Genomic DNA, 14,184 nt, shown 5'->3' with positions numbered 1-14,184 from the left:
CTGTCTCCCTTCCTTTCGTAGGGAGGACTACCCAGAGGAATACTCTGCTCTCAAATATCTGGATGTGAGACGAGTTATCATCAGATACTTGGAAGTGACCAATGATTTCCGGAAATCGGATCATCTGTTTGTCCTGTTTGCAGGTCCTCGTAAGGGTCTGCAGGCTTCTAAGCCTACAGTGGCAAGATGGGTCAAGGAAGCCATTGCAGCGGCTTATGTGGCCGCGGGGAAGGTGCCGCCTATCCAGCTGAAGGCTCACTCCACTAGAGCTCAGGCGGCCTCGATGGCAGAGGCCGGGTCCATCTCCTTGGAAGAGATTTGCAAGGCGGCAACTTGGGCATCGGCCCATACCTTCTCCAGGCATTACCGCTTGACTGTGGCTGTTCGGGCGGAGGCCCGGTTTGGAGCTTCAGTGTTGCGGTCAGGGATTTCTATGTCCCGCCCTGGGTGAGTACTGCTTCGGTACATCCCACCAGTCTATGGATTGATCAGCTATGATTAATGGAAAGAAAATTATCAGGTATGATACATAATTTTATCTTCTAAAGCCCTGGGACTCCACTTGTAAAGGTAATACCAGTAATCACCACTAGATGTCTGTGGTAGAACAGACATGTAAATAATGATTTTAGAACTCTGGAAACAAGCCCATCTTAGCTGGCCTAAAGTTAAAAATTCTTCTTACTTTCTGATAAGCCACAAGGTCTACTTGTAACTAATAAAACAATATATATATACTAGTAAATAAGGCCCGTTTCTTACACAAATGAAACGAGAGCTAGCAAGGTTTTCCTCGGAGTGTGTATGTTTGAGAGAGTGTGTGTGAGTGACTGTGTGTGAGAGAGAGAGAGTGAATGTGTGTGTGTGTGAGAGAGAGAGTGAGTCTGGATGCGAGTGTGTCTGTGAGAGAGAGAGTGTGTGTCTGTGAGAGAGAGTGAGTCTGGGTGCGAGTGTGTCTGTGAGAGAGAGTGTGTTTCACACAGATACACTGTGTGTGAGAGAGAGAGAGAGTGTGTTTCACACAGATACACTGTGTGTGAGAGAGTATGTGTGAGACCGAGGGTGACTGTGTGACACATAGAGAGTGAATGTGATACAGTGTGAGAGACTGAGTGAGAGAGAGAGAGACACTGACTGTGAGAGTGTGTGTGTGTGACAGAGATACCTCCCCCCTCCCTCTGTGGTCTCAGGACCCCCTGCCTCTCCCCCCCTCTACGTGGTTGGCAGCACCGTACGAGTGTGTGTGTGTGTGACAGAGAGTGAGACTGGGTGCGAGTGTGCCTGTGAGAGAGAGTATGTGTGATTGTCCTCTCTCACCTGCCCCCCTCCAGCCACCCAGCAATTCTCCTCTCTCCCCTGGCTCCCACTCCAGCCACCCAGCTATTCTCCTGTCTCCCCTTCCTCCCCCTCCATCTACCCAGCGATTCTCCTCTATCCCCTGCCCCCCCTCGAGCCATCCAGTGATTCTCCTCTCTCCCCCTCCAGCCACCCAGCGATTATGCTCTCTCCCCTGATTAGCTCCTTCGAAGCAGCGGCGTTATTGAAAGCCCTGACCGTCTCTAGCCTGCTCGTCTCCAGCCTTCGAGTTCGTTCCCTCAGTCCTGCCTTCTGATTATTCGCCCTTGACGTCATCACGTTTTGACGCGAGGGCGGGACAGAGAGAGATGTGACACACTTACGAACCTTAAGAAACCTTCACTGAAGCCACGGAGTCGGCTTCAGAATGTTGGAGGTGCTTTTTATTATAGTAGATATATATATACAGAGAAACGGTTGTTCATGTTATATTGGGGATGAACCATACAAACGTTTGTGAACGAAGGTACATAGCTTGAATGATATTCTCTCTTTTATTGGTAGCCAGTGCAAATCGTACAGAAGGGGGTTGCTTTGGTGAAGCATGATAGTTTGAATATGAGACGCTCATATCACATTCATTGTTGATTTAATCATGAATTGATAATGTGTGTGACTTGGGCAGACTGGATGAACCATTCAGGTCTTTATCTGTCGTCATTTACTATATATATATATATATATATATATATATATATATATATATATATATATATATATATATATAATATTACTGTTTTATTCTAAAAGCCTGCAAACACTTTGGGGTTTAAGATAATCGACTTTTATAGCAGGGAACAGCTGTATTACTAAATGTTTATATATATATATATATATATTTCTCCGAGGACAAGGAGGCTGCTTGTTCTCACGACTGGGTTGACGTCCACGGCAGCCCCCACCAACTGGAACAAAACTCTGCGGGCGGTCCCGCACGCAGGGCACGCCCATCGCGCATGCGCGGCCGTCTTCCCGTCCGTGCGCGACCGTTCCCGCTCAGTTTTTCCTTTTCCGCGCTGGAGAGAGCCGCGTTCGTCTCTCTCTCTGTCAGCCCCGGAAACGCGAACTTTGGTTTTTCCCTCGTCTCTTAGCGGGGGTGTCGCCTTGTGGCCGAGCGGTCGATTTATTTTCGAGGTGTGATTTTTACCACCACCATCGACGACTTTGACTTCGCCGACGCGATTTTTCCGTCGATGTCCTCGAAGGTCCCGAGTGGATTTAACAAGTGTGGTCAGTGCGGCCGGCATATCTCGCAGACTGACATTCACGCTTGGTGCCTCCAGTGCCTCGGGCCGGAGCACGATACCAAGACGTGTACTTTGTGTCTTGGTCTCCGGAAACGGACACAGGTAGCGAGGCAAGTTCTTCGGGACCGTCTTTTTGGAACTTCGCCGGCCCATCGACGCCGACTTCGACGGCATCGGTATCGATGGCCGGTTCTTCGGTACCGGTATCGATGTCCACGAAATCGGCACCGATGGCATTGACCCCAGGAGCACAGGGCCCGCCGGTCCCCCAGTGAAGGCAAGGGTGAGAGGCCACGTGGGCAATCGGCCCCGGTCACTCCCTCTACCCAGGGCCCTCGGGACTGAACCCTGTCGGACCCGATCCCTCGAGGCCGAGGGGGATCGACCTCCTCCTCGTCAGTTCCACCGAGCGCCGATGACGGGCACCGGAAAAAGGCGAAGAAGCACCGTCATCGGTCGCCCACGACGCATCCGGCTCCCGGCGCCAGAGATGAGTCGACGCCGAGGAAGCGGCAGCGTCGAGAGGAGAGGTCTCCCTCTGTAGTAGAGGTACCGCCACGTCAGGGTGCCAGCACTTCGGTGCAGTCTCCTGGACCCAACCAGCTTCCGGCACCGACGCCTCTACCGGCCCCCCTCGCCTTTCCCGACAGCGGGCCTGGACGAGTGCCTCCGAGCCATCCTTCCGGGGATTCTGGAAGGGCTGATGCGCCAGACTGTGCTGGCGCCGGGGGTGCTTGCGCCCTCGGTGCCGTTGACTGCGGCGCTGGCGTGCTCTAGCCCGGTGCCGAGGCCTTCGATGCCGACGCCGCTTGCGGCGCCGGTCTCGACCGCCACGCAGGTGGAGTCCCCATCGACGTCGATGGAGGGAGCTTCATCCCCGCCGGCGCGGGAGTCCACCGCTCGACGACGCCACCGAGGCCTCGGTGCCTCGACGTCAAGCCGGGCCCGGTTGAGGACTGAGCTGCACGAGCTCATGTCCGACACCGAGGAAGAGGCCTCGTGGGGGGAGGAGGAGGACCCCAGATATTTCTCCTCAGAGGAGTCTGTGGGCCTTCCCTCCGACCCCACTCCTTCACCAAAGAGAAAGCTCTCGCCACCTGAGAGCCTCTCCTTTGCCTCCTTCGTCATGGATATGTCTATTTGCATTCCCTTTCCTGTGGTCTCTGTGGATGAGCCGAGGGCTGAGATGCTCGAGGTCCTCAACTATCCATCACCACCTAGAGAGTCCTCCACGGTGCCGTTGCACAATGTCCTCAAAGAGACGCTGCTTCGGAACTGGTTGAGACCGTTATCTAATCCCACCATCCCCAAGAAAGCAGAGTTCCAATACAGAATCCACTCAGACCCAGAGTTAATGCGGCCCCAATTGCCTCATGACTCAACGGTCGTGGACTCTGCTCTCAAGAGGGCACGGAGTTCGAGGGATACCGCCTCGGCGCCCCCGGGGCGGGAGTCTCGCACTCTGGACTCGTTTGGGAGGAAGGCCTACCAATCTTCCATGCTCGTGACCCGCATCCAGTCTTACCAGCTCTACACGAGCATCCACATGCGGAATAATGTGAAGCAACTGGCGGACCTGGTCGACAAGCTCCCTCCAGAGCAGTCCAGGCCTTTTCAGGAGGTGGTCAGGCAGCTGAAGGCGTGCAGAAAGTTCCTGTCCAGGGGTATATATGACACCTGTGACGTGGCATCTCGTGCTGCGGCCCAAGGGATAGTGATGCGCAGGCTCTCATGGCTGCGTGCCTCTGACCTGGACAACTGCACCCAGCAGAGACTGGCCGACGTCCCTTGCCGGGGGGATAATATTTTTGGCGAGAAGGTCGAGCAGCTGGTGGACCAACTGCATCAGCGGGAAACCGCCCTCGACAAGCTCTCCCACCTTCAGCATCCACCTCAGCAGGTAGACGTTTTTCCCGGGCCCGGCAGGCTGCGCCCTATGCCTATAATAAGCGTAGGTACACCCAGCCGGCCCGAAGGCCTCGTCAGGCACAGGGACAGTCCCAGCGCGCTCGTACCCGTCAACAGCGTGCGCCTAAGCAGCCCCCTGCGCCTCCACAGCAAAAACCGGGGACGGGTTTTTGACTGGATCCATGGGAACATAGCCGCCCTCAAAGTGTCCGTACCGGACAATCTGCCGGTCGGAGGGAGGTTAAAATTTTTTCACCAAAGGTGGCCTCTCATAACCTCCGACCAGTGGGTTCTCCAAATAGTGCGGTGCGGATACGCCCTGAATTTGGCCTCCCTTCCTCCAAATTGTCCTCCGGGAGCTCAGTCCTTCAGCTCCCATCACAAGCAGGTACTTGCAGAGGAACTCTCCGCCCTTCTCAGCGCCAATGCGGTCGAGCCCGTACCACCCGGGCAGGAAGGGCAGGGATTCTATTCCAGGTACTTCCTTGTGGAAAAGAAAACAGGAGGGATGCGTCCCATCCTAGACCTGAGAGGCCTGAACAAATTCCTGGTCAAAGAAAAGTTCAGGATGCTTTCCTTGGACACCCTTCTGCCAATGATTCAGAAAAACGATTGGCTATGTTCCCTGGATTTAAAGGACGCATACACTCACATCCCGATACTGCCAGCTCACAGACAGTATCTCAGATTCCGCCTGGGCACACGGCACTTTCAGTATTGTGTGCTGCCCTTTGGGCTCACCTCTGCCCCACGGGTGTTTACGAAGTGCCTCGTGGTGGTAGCGGCGTATCTACGCAAGCTGGGAGTGCACGTGTTCCCATATCTCGACGATTGGCTGGTCAAGAACACCTCCGAGGCGGGAGCTCTCCGGTCCATGCAGTGCACTATTCGCCTCCTGGAGCTGCTGGGGTTTGTGATAAATTACCCAAAGTCCCATCTCCAGCCTGCCCGATCTCTGGAATTCATAGGAGCTCTGCTGAATACTCAGACGGCTCAGGCCTTCCTTCCAGAAGCGAGGGCCAACAACCTCCTGTCCCTGGCTTCTCAGACCAGAGCGTCTCAGCAGATCACAGCTCGGCAGATGTTGAGACTTCTGGGTCATATGGCCTCTACAGTTCATGTGACTCCCATGGCTCATCTTCACATGAGATCTGCTCAATGGACCCTAGCTTCCCAGTGGTATCAAGCCACCGGGAATCTAGAAGATGTCATCCGCCTCTCCACCAGCTGCCGCAATTCACTGCACTGGTGTACCATTCGGACCAATTTGACCTTGGGACGCCCATTCCAAATTCCACAGCCCACGAAAGTGCTAACGACGGATACGTCTCTCCTGGACTGGGGGGCTCATGTCGATGGGCTTCACACCCAAGGACTGTGGTCCCTCCAGGAAAAGGATCTTCAGATCAACCTCCTGGAGCTCCGAGCGGTCTGGAACGCACTGAAGGCTTTCAGAGATCGGCTGTCCTGTCAAATTATCCAAATTCGGACAGACAATCAGGTTGCAATGTATTACATCAACAAGCAGGGGGGCACCGGATCTCGCCCCCTGTGTCAGGAAGCCGTCCGGATGTGGCGTTGGGCCTGCCAGTTCGGCATGCTCCTCCAAGCCACATACCTGGCAGGCGTAAACAACAGTCTGGCCGACAGACTGAGCAGAGTCATGCAACCGCACGAGTGGTCGCTCCATTCCAGAGTGGTACGCAAGATCTTCCGAGAGTGGGGCACCCCCTCGGTGGACCTTTTCGCCTCTCAGACCCAACCACAAGCTGCCTCTGTTCTGTTCCAGACTACAGGCACACGGCAGACTAGCGTCGGATGCCTTTCTCTTCCATTGGGGGACCGGCCTCCGGTATGCTTATCCTCCCATACCTTTGGTGAGGAAGACCTTACTGAAGCTCAAGCAAGACCACGGCACCATGATTCTGATAGCGCCTTTTTGGCCCCGTCAGATCTGGTTCCCTCTTCTTCTGGAGTTGTCCTCCGAAGAACCGTGGAGATTGGAGTGTTTTCCGACTCTCATTTCGCAGAACGACGGAGCGTTGCTGCACCCCAACCTTCAGTCTCTAGCTCTCACGGCCTGGATGTTGAGGGCATAGACGTCGCTTCGTTGGGTCTGTCTGAGGGAGTCTCCCGTGTCTTGCTTGCCTCTAGGAAGGATTCCACTAAAAAGAGTTACTTTTTTAAGTGGAGGAGGTTTGTCGTTTGGTGTGAGAGCAAGGCCCTAGAACCTCGTTCGTGTCCTGCACAGAACCTGCTTGAATACCTTCTGCACTTATCAGAGTCTGGCCTTAAGACCAACTCAGTAAGGAATCACCTTAGTGCGATTAGTTCTTACCATTATCGTGTGGAAGGTAAAGCCATCTCTGGAGAGCCTTTAGTCGTTCGATTCATGAGAGGCTTGCTTTTGTCAAAGCCCCCTGTCAAGCCTCCTGCAGTGTCATGGGATCTCAACGTCATCCTCACCCAGCTGATGAAACCTCCTTTTGAGCCACTGAATACCTGCCATCTGAAGTACTTGACCTGGAAGGTCATTTTCTTGGTGGCAGTTACTTCAGCTCGTAGGGTCAGCGAGCTTCAAGCCCTGGTACCTCATGCTCCGTATACTAAATTTCATCATAACAGAGTAGTGCTCCGCACTCACCCTAAGTTCCTGCCGAAGGTGGTGTCTAAGTTCCTGCCGAAGGTGGTGTCTGAGTTCCATCTTAACCAGTCAATTGTCTTGCCAACATTTTTTCCCAGACCGCATACCCGCCCTGCTGAACGTCAGTTGCACACATTGGACTGCAAGAGAGCATTGGCCTTCTATTTGGAGCGGACACAGCCCCACAGACAGTCCGCCCAATTGTTTGTTTCTTTCGACCCCAATAGGAAAGGGGTCGCTGTCGGGAAACGCACCATCTCCAATTGGCTAGCAGATTGCATTTCCTTCACTTACACCCAGGCAGGGCTGACTCTTGAGGGTCATGTCACGGCTCATAGCGTCAGAGCCATGGCAGCGTCGGTGGCTTACTTGAAGTCAGCCACTATTGAAGAGATTTGCAAGGCTGCGACGTGGTCATCTGTCCACACATTCACATCACATTACTGCCTCCAGCAGGATACCCGACGCGACAGTCGGTTCGGGCAGTCGGTGCTGCAGAATCTGTTTGGTGTTTAAGTCCAACTCCACCCTCCAGGACCCGAATTTATTCTGGTCAGGCTGCACTCTCAGTTAGTTGTTCTTTGTAGGTCAATTTCTGTTATGCCCTCGCCGTTGCGAGGTTCAATTGACCTGGGTTCTTGTTTTGAGTGAGCCTGAGAGCTAGGGATACCCCAGTCGTGAGAACAAGCAGCCTGCTTGTCCTCGGAGAAAGCGAATGATACATACCTGTAGCAGGTGTTCTCCGAGGACAGCAGGCTGATTGTTCTCACCTACCCTCCCTCCTCCCCTTTGGAGTTGCGTTTCATAATTTTTGCTTGTCATTCAACTGAGCGGGGAACGGTCGCGCTCGGGCGGGAAGACGGCCGCGCATGCGCGGTGGGCGTGCCCTGCGTGCGGGACCGCCCGCAGAGTTTTGTTCCGGTTGGTGGGGGCTGCCGTGGACGTCAACCCAGTCGTGAGAACAATCAGCTTGCTGTCCTCGGAGAACACCTGCTACAGGTATGTATCATTCGCTATATATATATATATAAACATTTAGTAATACAGCCGTTCCCTGCTATAAAAGTCGATTATCTTAAACCCCAAAGTGTTTGCAGGCTTTTAGAATAAAACAGTAGCATACAAACTTGATAAGATCAAGTTGTCTCTCCATGCAGGCAGCTGGCTCATAGCGGTGGACTCGGTGAGATCTGAAAACAGGATATCAGTGCTGAGTGTGTCTCTGGCTGGTGTATTTTTATACACTTTATCAGAAGTGTCCTTCAAATCATGATAGCATCTTGAAATGTGATTGGTCCAAGCCTGATTGCTAGAGATATAACCACCACAGGAATGTCTTTGACATCACTTGGATATTTCCTAAGGCTCCAGGCAGACTGTTTCAGAATCAGTGAATGACATATCTCTAAATTGGCCCAGCTTCCTCTCTGATTTCACAGTGTCTGATCAGTGCCACCAGTTATTCTTAGATGCAAGACAGGCTCGTCTAGGCACATCTCTGAGCTCAGTGCAAGTATGGCATCAGATCCACCCTTGTAGATGTATAAGTTAAGTCTTTAAAGCACTGAACATATATTATGATGAGGGAGAGGGGGTCGTCTTTCCACACACAACCACAGTGAGAGCCATTATCTCCAAAACAGTGGTGAATCTTCCCAGGGTGATCAGCCTGTCAAAATTACTCCCAAGGGTGCAATGATTATTTATCCAGGAGGCTCCAAAACATCACAAAAGAACATCTAGTATCACCTAAGGTCAGAGTTCATGACTGCACAATAAAGAACAGACTGGGCAAAACTGGGATTCATGAGAGAGTAGCAAGACAGAAATTAGTTCTATACAAAAGTAACATCAGTACTTGTCTCACATTTGCAAACACAGGCCTAGATGATTCCTTGCCCTTTGGGATAATGTTCTGCGAAAGATGAGTTAAGTGGACCTCTTTGGACAAGTCAGGTCCCATTAAGTCTGGTGTAAAACAAATACAGCTCTTGGTGTCCTGGCTTTACTATTCTGTACTATGGGGGGGTTATCCCTGCTTACTAGCAGATGGAGATAGAGAACCAACTTTTCCAGTGTTACCACTATATAAGGAGGGTTGGTGCCTGGTGGAAAAGTTTTATTTTCTACTTCCAGAAGGTGGTTGGTTGCTCAGGCTGGGTCTTGGTTGAGCCTTACAGCCAGCTTCCTGATTTCCTATGCACACATTGGTCCTGGTTAAGCTTGGAGTATAACCCCACAGCATTTCCCTGGTTGCCTGGCTTAGCTTTATTCCCTCTGTGAGAGAGGAAAAAAATATAAGCCTGCTGATAGTTTCTTTTTTTTTTTACCCTGCTTAAAGTTCCCACACCCAGAGGAGCTGAACGGGAGGGAGGCAGAATCGCCAGAGTCTCAGGCCGCGGTCGGCTCAGCAGTACAGCAGGCCTCCACACACTGGCCTAGGCAGTGTCCAAGGCCTCCAATATATGTTTGATCAAGGAATCCTACATTTTCAGAGGCAAGAGAGTAGTTTTTGAGTTGAGGGTACATTTCAATTGGGCACAGGAAACCACCTGGGTGGAGGCCCAAACGGTTGTCTCAGAGGGTATCTGCCAAGTAGTGACTTGGTTGTCGCTTTATTCTTTTGCAAAACATTTTAGAATGGATGTGCTGGCCATAGTCCATTCGGGCTTTGGCAGAACCATTATTCAAGGGACCTTGTCTTCCCCTGCCCAGTGAGTTCTACTTGGGTACATCCCAGTAGTTCAGAATGGTACAGCCAAGATACTATGGAAGGTCAAATTTAGTAATACCTGTTAACTTCCTTTCCTTTTAGTCCAGCTATCTCATTCCCCTAGGAATATTTTGGTTGACTAGACTATTGGGGATCTCTTTCTTTTTGTACCTCTATCTGTTGATAGTCAGGGATAGTTCAGAATGATATAGCCAGACTAAAGGAAAGGAAATTAACAGGTATGACTAAATTTCACCGTTCCATAATATGAACATCATACCACTAGTCAAACATGGTGGTGGTAGTATGATCCGATAAGGATACTTTGTTGCTTCAGGACCTGGAAAGCTTATCATTTTTCAAAGAACCGTGAATTCTTCACTGTACCAGAAAATTCTTAGGGAGAATGTCCGGTTGTCTGTCTGTGAGCTGAATTAGGTTATGTAGCAATACAGTAATCTAAAAACGCAAAAGTCAGTTTCCGTATGAATGACTGAGGAGAAACAAAAGTTTTGGATTGGCCTGGTTTAAATGTGGTACAAAAAAAACCCATGAATGTCATCTGAATTAAAGCAGTTCTGCAAAGAAGAATGGGCTAAGTTTCCTCGAGAGTGATATGAATGATTGATATCAAATTATAGGATGTGTTTAGTTGCAGTTATGCTGCTGCAGGTGTGCAACTATTTATTAAGTTTAGGAGCAGTTACTTTTTCACATGGGTGTTGGATAACTTTGTTCCTTAAATGAAGTAATTTAAAAACTTTGTTGTGTTCATTCAGGTTCTATTTGTGGTTTAAAGATCAGAAATCATTAAGTGTGATATATGCAATAATAAGGAAAATCAGGAGTGGAGGAAAATCTTTTTCACGTCACTGTGTAATATCTTTATTTCTATGTTTTAAGTTCACATTGTCACCTGTCCACATTTTTTTGGGAATAGTAGCAATTGCATGCAGAATTCTTCACATGAAGACTTAGTAATTGAGTCTTCCCATGAAGACTTAGTAATTGAATTATATTGATTTAATTTCAAAGCATTTTCTCTTAAGCTTTGTGAATACAGCACAGTATAATTTTAAAGCCCTAGTAAATTAAGCTGATTCAGGTGGAGAAGGTCAAGTTTGTATATTGTGAACATTAAATATATACTTCTTTTTTTTTTTTTTAAGACCATACCATCACTATATATTTCTAATTTTTTAAAATGTATATATTTTTGTAATTCCAGTTATTTAAGTACATTTCCTTAGCGTCCCTCCAGACCAGCCCAGAGAAGACTGATGGGTTATTCTCTCCTGCCAGCAGGTGGAGACTGAGAATACTGATTCTTGAGAGAGTCTATAACTGTGGTTTTTATTTATTTTATTTATTTATTGCATTTGTATCCCACATTTTCCCACCTATTTGCGGGCTCAGTGTGGCTTACAATACATTGTGAATGATGGAAATACAATTTGTTACAGTACGATTATGGGTTACATTGTGAAAAGTTATGGGAAGACAAAATCAAAGTCAAAATATCATATGGGAATAGAACAAAGGAAAGTAGCAATGGGGAATTGATAGGGCCATAAAACAATGGCAAAAGAGTGTTAGGGTGTAACAGTATTATCTGTGGATAGAGTTTTAAGTGTGGTGAAAATACGGGGGAGGAGAATTCAGAAGAGAGTGTATTGATGCGTTTTTATTAGTGTGTCTGGACATCATGTGTTTTGATCCTTGCAGTAGATTTTCTCAAAGAGATGTGTCTTTAGTAGTTTGCGGAAGTCGGTTAGTTCGTAGATCGTTTTCAGGTTGCGTGGTAGTATATTCCAGAATTGCGTGCTCATGTATGAGAAGGTTGATGCGTGCAGTACTTTGTATTTTATGCCTTTGCACTTAGGGAAGTGGAGGTTGAGGAAAGTTCGGGATGATCTTTTAGCGTTTCTGGGTGGCAGGTCTATTAGATCAGACATGTAAGCAGGGGCTTCACCGTGAATGATTTTGTGGACTAAGGTGCATACTTTGAAAGTGATACGTTCCTTGAGTGGGAGCCAGTGTAGTTTCTCACGTAAGGGTTTTGCACTTTCGTATTTCGGTTTTCCGAAGATGAGTCTGGCTGCTGTGTTCTGGGCTGTTTGAAGTTTCCTCAGTAGCTTTACTATGCTCACAGCTCACAGTCGTAGCTGTGGGTTTTACAGGAGAAAGATGCTCAGAGGGTGTTCTTGGGGATTTATAGCTGCTCTGCTTTGGGACCTTCCATACTGGCTGTCTTAGGGGTGGCCCACTGTAGTTATAAGCTCTCTCAAGAATCAGTATTTTCAGTCTCCACTTCTGGTAGGAGTGCATAACCAATCTGTCTTCTCTGGGCCTGTCTGGAGGGGCTAGTGGAAAAACAATTAGTAGGTAAAGGTCTAATTTTGTATTTCTTCCTTTTTTGCAGAGTTATCAAGATTCCTGATTCTGCAAACCTATCTTTACTGGGTTTTGGGGATGTATTTGCTCTCTTATTTGATAACCATAACCTTTATATAATGGACTTGAGGACAGAACAGCTGATCAGCCGCTGGCCGCTGCCTGAGTACAGGAAGTCAAAGAGAGGCTCAAGTTTTTTGGCTGGTGAAATATCTTGGCTAAATGGGCTGGATGGTAAAAATGACATGGGTCTGGTTTTTGCTACAAGTATGCCAGACCACAGTATACACTTGGTGTTGTGGAAAGAGCATGGCTGAGAGCAGATTGCTAGCGCTAAATAATTATGTTTCACAGAACATTGGGGGCTGCTTGTTTAAGTAGCATCCTAGAGAGCAGACTTGCATGAACCAAAGTTGCACACTTAATGGTATCGTCATGCAATGCACAATCATTTACTCTTGGTGGGTTGGGGGGGGGGGGGGGGTTGGTATATTTTATTGACATAATGAAAGTCAGCATGCAAACAGTTTCTCGCAGCTGAATCACATCTGTATTCAATAATGTTTGCCATTTACCTAGAACCCAGTTCTGAATTTTCCTTTCTGAACTAGAGTATTGTTTTAAAATAAAATGTAAATAAAAATGTAGTAATCAAGTATAAAACAAACCTGTATTTCATTCACTGTTAGAATTCAACCTATAGATTCAGTATAAACTGAGGCTAGGGCTTTGTTGCAGAAACGAAGTCACACACTTAGCAGAGCATTTTGTAGGTATACTGACTGGTTTCATCACAGATACAACAACTTGATAAGCAGCTGTCAGATTTTTTTTCTTTTGACCTGCAGCCAAAAAAGTGTTGCCGCCCTTTTATTTATTTATTTATTTATTACTATCTTAGAATAGATTTCATTGACACATGCATCCAGCGATTTAAGATTTAGTCTTGGAGCCATTTTCATATTAATCTGGGAAATAGTGACACCAGAATGACTTTGTAGAAGATGAAGTGAGAGAAAATGAAGGAAATGAAGAAATATTTTCTATGTATAAGAGAGCTGTTTGGGAAGACTAGGGAATGGTAAAGAAAAAATCTCACAATATTTTACATATTTAACCTTTGGAAAGTAAAGCTCGGAAGCAGAACTTTTTTCTGTTTCTAGAAAGAAAAGCCCGTACAAATGCAATAAAATAAAAACATTTCCTGCTTAACAATAATACTTAGTGTAAAATTTTTATGTATCTTTGGCATCATGTTTTCACATTTTTTTTCTCAGAACAAAATGAAATAGCAGTTTTCCTGTTAAAAAACAATCTCTCCCCCCCCCCCCCCCCCCCCCCATGTTTGCCAAAAGAAATGTTTTCATCTAAACTGAGCATCTCTTTGTGATATGTATAATGCTGCCATGAAACACTATACAGCTTTAAATATATTAAAACCAACATGGATGTAAACAGTTGTAGACTGCGGTTTGTTTCCTTATGTGCTTCCTTTGCTTTCTCTTTGCAAGCAGGGACTAGCTACAGGTGAGAAAATGTACCTATGCTATATTGAATAAAAATATGCCTTAAATGTTTACCTTTTATTTGTAGTGCAAAATAGAATTGTGCCGTGCACATATTTCGCTATTGGGATTTATTTTTTTTAACCTAGGTCAAAACCTTGTTGTTTACCTTTCTTTTCTACTTGTTCTAATCAGCTGACACATTTTATGGTGCTATAATTTATTTTGTTGCTCTGCAAGTTTTCACCTTTCATTTTTTTATTATAGTTTTAAAATGTGGCATAATTGGAATGTATACATGATGTATAAGTATACTTTTCACCAGTAATGTAATATAGTTCTGTGTAATTTCAAGTGCCTGCCTCTCAAATGGTATACCCTGTACTTATGCTTTTGTTTGAGGCTTTACACCCTTCT

At 47.7% G+C, this 14,184-nt stretch overlaps 1 protein-coding gene across 3 annotated transcripts in view; it reads left to right on the top strand.

The window, feature by feature from the left end:
- FBXW2 (F-box and WD repeat domain containing 2) overlaps positions 1-13,719 on the top strand; it is a 77,717-nt gene extending 63,998 nt beyond the window's left edge. For all 3 annotated transcript variants that reach the window (XM_030207537.1, XM_030207536.1, XM_030207538.1), the window contains one exon: positions 12,291-13,719. In XM_030207537.1, the coding sequence (XP_030063397.1) occupies positions 12,291-12,579 (289 nt within the window). In that variant the 3' untranslated portion in view covers positions 12,580-13,719. The remainder of the gene's footprint in view (positions 1-12,290) is intronic.
- The last annotated feature ends 465 nt before the right edge of the window (positions 13,720-14,184 follow it).

Source organism: Microcaecilia unicolor, chromosome 6, assembly GCF_901765095.1.
Source record: "Microcaecilia unicolor chromosome 6, aMicUni1.1, whole genome shotgun sequence".
In the NCBI taxonomy this organism is placed as follows: Eukaryota; Metazoa; Chordata; class Amphibia; order Gymnophiona; family Siphonopidae; genus Microcaecilia; species Microcaecilia unicolor.
The sequence above is the reverse complement of the archived record's forward strand: the minus strand, read 5'-3'. Positions and strand labels throughout refer to the sequence as shown.